Source organism: Octopus bimaculoides, chromosome 9 (assembly GCF_001194135.2).
Source record: "Octopus bimaculoides isolate UCB-OBI-ISO-001 chromosome 9, ASM119413v2, whole genome shotgun sequence".
NCBI classification, from domain to species: Eukaryota; Metazoa; Mollusca; class Cephalopoda; order Octopoda; family Octopodidae; genus Octopus; species Octopus bimaculoides.
In genome coordinates this window covers 81,193,723-81,206,015 of record NC_068989.1, presented here as the reverse complement: position 1 = coordinate 81,206,015, position 12,293 = coordinate 81,193,723, and the positions used below count along the sequence as shown (strand labels likewise).

Below are 12,293 nucleotides of genomic sequence, written 5' to 3'. Positions count from 1 at the left end.
TTTTTTTTTTTTTTTTTTTTGCATTATTCCTTCTTTAGATATTTGCATGAACTAGTGACCCCTATGTTAAATTTTTATGGAAATTACTAGGAGTGAGGGCATGTAGTGAAATTAGATTGAACCTTGGTGCATCATCAATCGTTTTTGTTGTGAGTTCAATTCCCAGACTGGGCTGTGTGTTGATAATACAATAATATCCTACTCATAAAATTTTTTCTTTTTCTTTTTTTGAAAATGTGTTTAAAATATAAAATTTGGACCTGCTCTAAATATTTTGTTTCTAAAATTCACCCTTCTCTCCAAGTACCTAGAATCTCATCCCTGACTCATAATGCTCCTTTTGCAAGCTCCAAGCTCCTCACAACACCTTCAAGGAACCACTATCTCCCAACTTAAGATCAGCTATTATAATACATATGTTTACTTAAGCTGTTTGCCTTTCAGAACATCTCTGCTCTCATTAATGTAGATCATCATAATGTAAAGAAAAAAAATAATGTAGAAGAAAAACAATCTAACAAATCAATGAATCTCTTTAGAAAGCTGATAAGCTTTAGATAGGTTACAAATTGATTGAAGACAAGACTATAACTCATTGTGCTGTCCTCCATATTGTTTCGTTTGAACTTCATGTTATGTTTACATTATCAATTCATATAGTATGTTCTTCCATTTTTTTTATTGATTGGAAAATGAAAATTGTTTTATCAGTTATACGTTTTTTTATCTAAATCAGTTCAAATAGACATGTATATCTCCCTCCACCACTTATTCAGTCTGTCACAAATAATAGAATTTACTCTGACTATATTACTATAATATTACATACAGCGACAATTTTTATCAGGTATTTTCTGTAAATGTTGTGCCTGACATTTTCACTACATCAGCTCAGAGGAAAAAGAAATCAACAAGATTTCACAGTGATATTTGTAGACCAAGTTGGATCCAAGATCTTTTCATATTCCCTATATGACAGATTCTTCAGCTACACATATTCCTTTAAACTGCAGATGAGTGAGCCAATAAAAGAGTTTCTATATTGTCACCCAACTTGCTAAGAGTCAGATGTCACTCAAATTACACCCTACCATTTTAAAATGGATAATGTAGTCCTAAATTCTGTTTTGTTTTGTGTTTTAATTTGGTTTGGATGAAGGCTTTGTGCTATGGCTTTTGCAGGACTTCAGACTTGTGAGATTCATTCTATAAATATTCTACTTAAACTTTTGTGGGCTGAGATTTGTAGAAAAAGACATGTGCAAAGAGGACATCTAGAGGGTTTGGTGGGGTTGGATGCAATATAGGTGATGGGAGAAGAGAAGAATGAATTGAAAGTGTTTGAGAGGTAGAATGAAACAGTCAGATCTAAAGACCTGAGGTCATTATATAGTAACAGCAGAAAAGACTGGGAGATGAGATGATACATTTGGGACAGCACGAAGATTGGAGTGTGTTTGTAAGTGACTTCATACCAATTAGTTGAGTGGCCTTTCTCTGGACAGAGAGCAACACCATCTCAGATGAGGGAGAGGTATACTATTATGGGGTGTTACCTGAGCTCTCTAGACTGCTTATACTTGGAGTAGTCAGGAGAGATTCTCGGTGATAACAAAGGCTCCAGTTGCATGTTACTCATGTTTAAAGGGAGTGAGTTGTGATAGAGTTTTCTGGATGTGTGCAGAATATGGAAGGTTAGGGGGCATCAGGGTAAAGACTACCCCCTTCAGTCGTAAATGCCCATGGGATTGCACCTAGAAAGTTGCCATCTGAGGCACAAGTCCAGGCTATGTTGTTTGTGGAAGACCAGCAGTTACCCTTGCATACTAGCCTCCCCCTCCTCACACCGATGATGTTATCCAAGGGGAAGGCAAAGGCCAATACAGTTTGGCGCCAGTGATGTCACAACTCATTTCTACAGCTGAGTGAACTGGAGCAATGTGAAATAAAGTGTCTTGCTCAAGAACACAACACACAGCCCAGTCTGGGAATCAAACTCACTACCTCATAATTGTAAGCCTGATGCTCTAACCACTGAGCCATGTGCCTTCACTTAAAGAGGACCAGAGGGAAATATTATTTGTACAGGAGTGGGTGTTGTTGGAGGTGATGCCAAGTAAATCATTAATGTAATGGAAGAAGAGCATGAGGGACAAAACTGAATGCATGGTTATTATAGTGTGGGTCAGAGAGAGTTGTATCAGCAAGTCTTACAACAAAATGCTTCCGATCCAAGAAATATGGGTGAAGCACTTGTATGGGCAGTTTTGACCGGAGAATCATGTGTCAGAAACAGTCAAAAACTTTGTTGATGGGAAGAGAACGATACTACTTTTAACCAAATTTCTCAAAGACAACAACCCACTGGTGAGTGACATGGGAAAGTAGATCATAAGTCAATTTGGTTATATGAAAGCTGTAGCAGTGTTCATTAAAGAGGGAGAAAGATGAAAGGTGTTGGAGAAAAATATTGTAAATGGCTATCTCTGTTGCCTTTGTGTTGTTTGAAGTGCGTGTGATGGGAGAGTGTTTGGGAGATACGCAATAGGTTGCCTCTGATCATGGCTCTTTTCCAATCGGGGCTAACATGAGGCTAAAAAAGAGGGAAAATGATTACTTTATAAATTTTAACACTTACAGCAAATTTCTACTTGATGAATAATTTAATAGTCCTGTCTTTGATTGCTTTCTGCACAAATGCAAGTTAAATGTTTTCTAAATTTATTCTATTTTCAATTTTCAAATTATTTACTTTTGATTAATTTTTTTATATTACTACTGTTTTTGTAATTTTTCCCAATTACAGGATGACGATGCTGATCCAATATTAAGCAGCTTTTCTCAGCTAAAAGATGTGCTTAACACAGTGGCAGGTAAGTCTGTCTTTTGTACTGAGCAGATCTTAGAGGACAATAACAATTTATTTGTTTCATCTCATTTTGCATTATCTCATCCATCAAACTAGGCTGAACATTATATACAAACTGATACTAATTATTTTATGTGGACTCTTTGATCTTCCTCCTGCCACCTTCTGTTACAAGCTAATGATGGAATCTCTACAGAGTCATTCAACCTGCTAGAAATGGCAGCTAAATCTCCCTCAATAAATTTTTATAAATATTATTTAAAAAATTGTACTTCTGGTTCTAGTCACTCTATATATAAAATACTTAGCAACTTTTTGAAGCTTCTTTTTTTGTATATTTACTAGAAAAATTCAAGGATAATGTTAGTCATTGATTTTAATGTGTATTTATTTTCTCAATTTAAATTTTAAATACTTTGTGTATCATCATCATCATCTAATGTAATGACTGTTTTCCATACTGGAATGGGTTGGACTGCTAACGCCTACTACACTGTTAATATGATTTTACTGTAACTTCATAACTTTGATCTTCCAAAGGGCAATATATGATGGCCATGTAGTTTAAGATGTCGAGTACTTTATTGATGGTTCACTGGGTCAAACCCTCTCATTGTATTGTGTTCCGAGGTTTTTTTGTTATAGGACAAGCATGTTAATTTCATTTTTTAGTTGGGAAATATGTACCTATATTCCTCTTATAAATAAGTGTTTGGAGGAACAGTCAAATGTAAAACAATTGTTTAAAGAACACACATAAATGTCTCCACTTTCAAACATTTCCAGTCTTTCTTAATCTATATAAAATAAAAAAAAAATAAAAATAACAATAGACAGGTGTAAATAGGCAAAATACCTACTGGTTGTTACATTTGAAATTCTGAATGGTCAACTGGAGATCTACTCTGTCACCCACCAGTGGGTTCTCACTGAGAAGTTCGGTGAAAGCAATGTTGTTACTCTAGATATTAGCAATACCATTGACTGTGTCTGGTATGCAAATCTTTTATCAAAATTTCTCACCTATAGGTTCCACACATCTCTCATCTCTTGGATTGGCAGTTTCCTATCAGATTGTACTATTGTGGCATGTGTTTATGGTGCACTTTGTGCCCCACTGCCACCAACTTGTATTCTGTCCCTCAATCTCTTCAATAACCTACTTGGCTCACTTCCAACAATGTCCAATTTTACACAACTGATATGAACTTTTAGTCCTCCCAAACCTTCTCTATTTAAGCATCATCCACATGCAACCTAAACACTACACACCACACCTGCAGTGATTCCATTAATGAAGTCCTTGAGAGCATCGTCCTATGAGATCATGTCAACCTTGTCTCTTTTAACAGCAAAAAAAACTCATGCTCATCCTATCAAGAAAACACCACTCCCATCACAGTTTTCCTTTAAACATGAGCAGTACTCAACTATAAATCTCACGGTTAATCCAAATCACTGAAGATCTCTATTGGTGAAAGGACATCTTTAGCATAGCTAGGAACATATCCCCAAAACTAACCTTTCTCTTTAGAATCAGAAGATATTTTTCCAACAGCTGCTGATACCCAACAAGGCTCAGGCGAGGCCCACATCTGGGATTGTGCTGCTATTAGGCATGTTGACGTACTGGATTCTATCCAGGTAAGGGTCTCTTGACTCAGTTGCTCTCCATCACTAATGGACACACTTTAGCCTCTTCTCAGAGCTGGTTGGTCTCATACCTCCATTACCCAGGCACCCCTGTCCCTCTAATTTTTCTACCTTTTGGTACCCATTCTTTCCTTGCACTAATTGCTATGCTTAGTCCTTCATCTCCAGTACAACAGGCCTCAGGAATCTCCTCTCTGCTCATGTCTTTCCTGCAGTAGTTGAAACACAATATTAATGGTATCAATTTCACCAGACTCTGAAGGCCTGCATGGATCATGAGCTCTACCCCTTCCTCTAGACTTATATAAATGAAAAGAAAACTTATATTATATGGTCTGTTAAAGAGTTGCTTGGTAGACTTATTCTGTTGTTCTGTTTAACACCATCACCACCCAGCACCTTGGATGCTTTTAGTGCTGTCCCCTCTGTTGCAAGCTCTTGAGCCAGGACTCAAGTTTATGGATACTTTCTTCCTTCCTTGTCACCATTCTTGAGGGCCCTGTAAAGAATTACAGGTATTGCCTTCCTTCTTACCAATGATGGAATCCCTGCAGGGCACATGATCTGTTAGTAATAGTTCCCTTGAATCACACCATATCTTTCATAATTAGGAACACATTAGATAGTGTAGGTCAAGGTGCCTAATACCACATGGAATGGTCATGGCTAGAATACCTTTGATCATAGGCCTGCTTGATCAGAGTTGAACTGTGACTAACAAACTAGAGAAGATTACATAACAAAATGTGTAAGAGTCCTGTCTCTCTGGAATGTTTCTAAGCATCAAATCATATAAAATTTTTGCATTATTTTTATTTTTAGATTTGGGTGATCTAGAACCAAATGCATTTTTAAGTCCATTCCTTGGAGTAATCCGATCAGAAGATACAACAGGGCCAATCACTGGACTTGCTCTCACCTCTGTCAACAAATTTATCTCCTATGGGTTGATTGGTAAGTAACTGTTTTTATTTCATTTTGATTTCAGATTTATCAAATTGTTTGTTCCAAACTTTTAACCACCACTCTTAAAAAGATAACTGTTTCTGGGGCAGTAGCATTTACAAGGTAACAAGTCCATAAAACTATCATATTATGGACCATGAGTCACTGCTCAAGACCATACTGACAGGAAGTATGGAGAGGAAGAGAACAAGAAGTCACTTGTTAAAACATTTTGATAAAAGTCTTCCTTTTTTATGTTTTTTTTCTCCATTGCCTTTCTCTTCAAATAATAGATATTTTTGCTATTCATCGTATCTAATAGTATTTGACATGTTAAATCCTTGTCTTGTTTTAGAACCTTCCTGTAAAACAGCAGCTCCAGCAATAGAAAACATTGCTGATGCTGTAACACATGCTCGATTTGTTGGCACAGATCCTAGTTCGGATGAAGTTGTTCTTATGAAAATATTACATGTAAGGTTTTATATTTTCCTGTTATTGTTAAAAGAATGTGACATTTATCCGCCTTGTTATTGTGAATAATGAATTTATTTAATTTTATTTGTTTTTATCAGAAATATATGTGTGTGTGTGTAAAGGGTTAGTCTTATAGAAGAAACCATTAGTGCTTGGGGCCACAATCAAATGCATCCAGTCCAGTGCGCTCTTTGTAGTGGTTAGTGATCAAGTTGAGATGACATAGTCAAGAGGACTCTGTAGCCTTGTCAAGAATACCACAGCTTTACTAGTATCAGTGCCATATTAAATGTACTCAATATCCTCTGTAAAGTGGTTGGTGATAGGAAGAGCATCTAATAGTAGAAACCAAGCCAAGACTGAAACGTACAAGTGAGATGTGATCTTCCCATTCATCTAGGAGGGTGGTAATTCCAAAGGACTGACTCAGACTGTGACGACCTGTCTAACTCATGCCAGCATGGAAAGTGAATGATAATGATGATGATAGTCAGTAACATCACTAGTAGCCACTTATAGCTATATTTCATATGAGCCTACTTTCTATTTCACCTACTCATAAGGCAAATACACAAGACATAAATTTTATGTCCATCAGGAAATGGCATACGGAGATGGCTGTGAGGAGTTGTCCAACATGTCTGCTTAAAATCACCAGTCAATCTTTATCAAGGTGATCTGCAGGAGGGTCTTGTAAAAGTGGTTCTGCAAGTACCATGCAGTGAGAGTGAACCCAGAACCACATAATTGCAAAGCAAACTTCTTAACCACATACCTGCACTTTCTTTGTTGAGAATTTATCTTTTTCTATGGTGCTTACCTTATTATCTTTTTTAATTACGATATTTCATATTCATTTTTCTTTCTAAATTATCTCATCATTATGAGAAAAGTAATGTATTGTCTCATATAAAAATTTTCAATACCTTAGCACATTACAACTAATACATTTAATTTATTTTCATAATTACTATATTTTTGTAGGTACTTCGAACGTTGCTGCTGTCTCCAGCTGGAGTGCTACTTACAAATGAATCTGTCTGTGAAATCATGCAGTCTTGCTTCAGAATCTGTTTTGAGATGAGATTGAGTGGTAAGAAAATATGCATAGTTTATTACTATCTACTGCAAATCATCATTATCATCTTCTTTTTCTCCCCTTTTCCATTTCTATTAGTGGTAATCTGCAATATTAGATATGTTGTAAACTCATCACAAGCCAATTCTATTTTTGCCATTGGTCCATATTCACGACAGAATTAATAGCTTCATGCAGTCTAATATTTCATTTGATTTGCTTCTTGTTAACTTGTGAAATGCATGTCCTTTGCAAAGCTCTACACCTTGATGTTTGTGACTCAGTTAGTAGCCAGTTATATATTTGGTCTCCTCATTGTTCTTGGTTTTATTTCAGTCATCATGTGTGTGTGTACATATATGTGTATGTGAATGTATACATGTGTACGTGTGAGTGTATTTTCATTGACACTGCTTGAGTAGCAGGGGTGTTGCTTACGATCTACACAAACAAGTCTTACAGCTATCTTCTAGTAGTGTCATGAGGTAATGAAATGCTGGTCTATGTCTTAATGTACAAGGACACAAACAGTGGTATAGTGGTGAGGTAGAATGTTCGTGTTCCCTACATTTTCAGGATGCCTCCAAGAAACTGAGTGTGATCTTCTTCGACAGTCTCTTCGTTTTCCATAAAGAGTAATTGCCAACTTAAGAGATATCTGCACACATCATTGGCCAATCTGCTTTTACCATTAGTTCCTTTCTGTGGCGAGGTCAACATCTTTATTAAATTTTATATTACTTTTAGCGTTAGGAAGGGCATCCAGCTGTAGAAACTCTGCCAAATCAGATTGGAGCCTGGTGTAGCCATCTGGTTCACCAGCCCTCAGTCAAATCATCCAACCCATGCTAGCATGGAAAGCAGACATTAAACGATGATGATGATATGATGAAATCATCATTAAATTGTGAAATGAATGTCTTTCAAATACAATAAAGGAAAGGATTTCCAACCTAGGGCATGAAGTGGCATTTCAAGGAGTCGTAACCAAGAAGGAAAGAGTGTACTTCATTCACCTTCCTTATGATATCATATTTCTGTCTTTGTTCTAGTTATTTTGAAAATAATGAAGAATCTAGTAAAATAATTTTGCCATTACTAAGCTAGGACATAAGTCACCTTGAAATTTTGATGAATGGTTTTGATTTAGATTAATTAAAAACAGTAAGTATGTATCATAGAGCAAAGAGCAGTCTTAGGTGGGTTGGTTATCAGAAGAGTCAAAATCACTTTTCAGTATAAATTATTAACTTTTAACAAATACTTTGTTCTGTTTGAGCACACAAGATCTTCTCCACCACTATTCAGGTACTTTTCACAATGATGCATCCATCATTGGTCACCTCCCACCCCTTAGCCACCGTTGATTACATTCACTCCTTAACCCTGTCCAATCTCAACACATGTTACCTGTTCTTCCCTATCTCCCCTACTTATCATCCTCTCAGCACTTGTTCTTCATTGTACTCACCTCTCAACCACTCCCTGTCTCTCACTCTCCCATGGCAGATATGTGTTTGCATGCAGTAATGTTCCAGCATGAAGAATCCTTAGAGTTTGTCCAAGCATTCAGTTTGTTATTTTCAATTGTGTTATATAATTAAAAGTAGGCAGACAGTCACCAAAATGTTGCCAGAATTATTATGTACAAAATATATTCTGCAAGTTGCAGTATTTTGTTTGCTTTAAGTTGGTGGCAAAAATAGCAGAAACTTACATATTTCTAGCAAATGCTTATGTATGTAATGGCTCCAGTGAATAAGATATTGGATTACTAGCTCATAGTGCTTGAATTTAAACCTACTCAAGATATTTTATTGTATATTTTAGTAGTCTCCTAAACAATTGGGAAACAAAGCTTTCCCTCTCTAAGACACTAATTTTATAGTGATAATTTTTCTCTCAAAATATATAATATTTATTCCTTCTCAGTATATTTAACTCTTTTGATCCCAATCTGAGACCAACCTTTGTTCTATGTGAGCTAAATTGAAACTTGTCATCATAATTTCATGTTAACTTAATTATAAGAAAGTTATTTTACTAGATGCTTCGCTGTTTTCAAAGTGAATTGAAACAAAGACAGTCTATTTCAAAAGAATTATGTTAATGAAAGGATTTAAGATGGTAAATTGGCAATTATTGTAGTGTTGGATAGAATGCCTTGCAGTATTTGTCTCATTTTTGAGTTCAAATTCCAATGAGGTCTAGAATTATGGATTGGTGGTACTGTTAAAACGTCAGGTGAGATTTCCTGGCTTTTATGATAACCTTTCATATGGATAAACCATGGTGGTATTTAGAGTAGAGACTTGAATGCATGGATAGACAACTACCAGTCTTCCCCAAAAAACGTAGCCTCATCCTGTACCTTCATGTGCAGAAGTATGGTCAACATTAACTGACTGAGGCCTCTACAATACATTTAGTTGTTGGAAATAGGTAACAGATCATTTGGAGAATGTTACCCATTTTAATTTAGTGTCCTATGCAGAAAAGATATCTATCATCTGCTTAACATCATTAATGTAAGGAAAAAACAAAAACAAAGGAAGAATGAGACAGATCTATGCATTAACCCTTAAAACTTTGGAAACTTTTATATTTTGTATTTACAAATTTGGGTGGGGAAATAAATTGCTGTTGTTTAGCCCCAGGTCAGCTCTAACTTAGCTAACCTATGATCAAAACCATTCCACCTGTGACCACTCCATCTTTTTACATATCTAGGACTACATTGTCTAATGTGCTTATTTTTTAAAGACAGTATAACTGATGGATATTTGGCTTCTATTTCTAGCAAGTCTTTTGTTGGTTTTATTATATTGATGTCTAGAATTGCTTTTCCACAATGTAATGGCTTCAGTTTCAACAAACATTGTCTCAGATCAAATCATTTGCTACAAAAAAAACATCTTGTTTTATATCTAGTTTCTGATGTGCATTTCTCTGAATAAAATGTAAAATCACTGAAATCCTGAATGGAAAAACAAAATCCATAAAATGCTGTCAGTGATTCTCTAAAAAAGATAACATTTCAGTATTTACATGTAAATTCAAGCTACACCTTGAGATTGGCTCTTTTTATATATGTATATTTTTACTTTTATTCATTATTTTTTATTTGTTAATCTTTGTCTAATGACTTTATGGTAATGATCTTTGTCAGTCTTTTAAAGATTTCCATCAACAACAAATTTGAAAATGTCACTAAAAAGTTAGAAACACTAATTATGGAAGCCATACTAACTCCATACTAACTGTTCAGAATCAATAGACTAGTACTAATTAACTTTTTTTTTTTAATCAATGACTGTTACCTAATGAGTTGTGTGATCATTATCATCATAATCATTTTAACATCCACTTTCCATGCTCACTTGAGTTGAACCAAATTCATAGAGGCAGACTTTATGGATGAATGCCCTTCCTGTAGCCAACCCTCAACAAGTAAGGTAATATTTTCCCTTGACCAGACATGTTTCCGCAGAAGACTGGAAGCGGAAGACACCACTTGTATGACTGATACTCGTTTACAACTGTCACATGACACTAACAAACACACATGCACAGATCCACTCACAAGGCTTTGTTCAGCCTGGGGCTATTATTGAAGACACTTAACCAAAGTGCTACAAAGACTGAATCCAAAACTTTGTGGTTGGGAGGTAAACTTCTCAACCACACAGCCGTGTCTGTGCCTGTAGTTATAACTATTTGTAAATTACTTGTGTGTTACCAATATTTTGTTTCAATGCCATTCTGTACAACAGAGTGTATCCATAGATTTTAGCCAACACTGTATGTAATACAAAAATGTTCACATCTAGTTCTGTATATACAATATCTTTGTGAAGAGAAGAGGAATAAGCTGGACTGCCTCCTATCCTTTGCTAACATTTCATCAGCAAGTGAGTATCTCGCTTAACTGATCACAAAGACACCATCTGTAAACCCACTATTGCTAAAGGCTTGAATAAATCAAGTTGAGTGGTATGCATATTGAAATACATTCTCAACAATTAGTTTGGTTAATAAATTACTGACTGAAATTAGTTTGGTTGATCCTACTTATTTTTTCCACAAAGACATTGTACATGAAGTCAGTGTCAAATGTTGACTAAAATCTATAGATATATTTTGTAGTATAGAATAACATTGAAACAAAATATCATTAGCGCATAAGTAATTTATTGATTGGACTAGCTGCTAAGAAAGTGTCAATGTAAAAATCAGTTAGTCTAGATTACTTAAACTGTAAGAAATAATAGGTTTATAAACAGTGTCTTAGTGAATGGTTAAAGAGTGTAACTCAGTCTCTGATGAAATTTCAGTAGAGGTTTGAAACTAGTCCAGTTGGTTCTTTTTCTGTCCACAAGAAAACTGTATTTAAGGACAACCTGTTTGCATCTGTCTGTTATATACAGAGCTGGTTAAAATCTACAGATTTTTCTCTGTAATACAGCATAGCATTATAACTGTTCAGTTGTTTCAACAATTGCATGTTCACTGTTGATTCTGACAGAGAATCCATCACTCATACACTGTAGAGAAGCAAGTATTATATGCTTTGCCATATAGAATCATTGCACAGTCAGTGACAGGATACAAACAATTAACCCTTCAACCAGAAAGGTTAATAGTTTGTATCCTGTAAAAATACATGTTACACTTAAAAGTTGAAAATTTTTTTGAAAGTATCACAAGGAATAATAGGTGTGGTTGTTGTCTCTGGTTTCCAAAGCATTAACCTGATGAGGAACAAAGCTTGTCCTCAGTAGGATATAAGTTTGTAAGAGGTAGCTTCCTGGAAATGCCTTGTAAATTATTCTTCTCGGCACTCTTATTTAAAATCTACATAAGAGCATGCATGGCTGTGTGGTTAAGAAACTCACTTTGCAGCCATATGGTTTCAGGTTCAGTCCTACTGCATGGAACTTGGTAGTGTCTTCTATAACCCTGGGTTGACCAATGACCAATACCTTTTGAGTTAATTTGGTAGACAGAAACTGTGTGGAAACCCATCATATATATCATCATCATCATCATCATCGTTTAACATCCGCTTTCCATGCTAGCATGGGTTGGACGATTTGACTGAGGACTGGTGAAACCGGATGGCAACACCAGGCTCCAGTCTAATTTGGCAGAGCTTCTACAGCTGGATGCCCTTCCTAACGCCAACCACTCAGAGAGTGTAGTGGGTGCTTTTACGTGTCACCCGCACGAAAACGGCCACGCTCGAAATGGTGTCTTTTATGTGCCACCCGC

The 12,293-nt window shown here is 35.8% G+C and overlaps 1 protein-coding gene across 1 annotated transcript in view; it reads left to right on the top strand.

The window, feature by feature from the left end:
* LOC106879283 (Golgi-specific brefeldin A-resistance guanine nucleotide exchange factor 1-like) overlaps window positions 1–12,293 on the top strand; it is a 94,772-nt gene that overhangs the window by 24,449 nt on the left and 58,030 nt on the right. Inside the window, 4 exon segments of the mRNA XM_052970817.1 lie at window positions 2,807–2,873; window positions 5,345–5,476; window positions 5,823–5,941; window positions 6,929–7,037. Coding sequence (XP_052826777.1) covers window positions 2,807–2,873; window positions 5,345–5,476; window positions 5,823–5,941; window positions 6,929–7,037 — 427 coding nt within the window.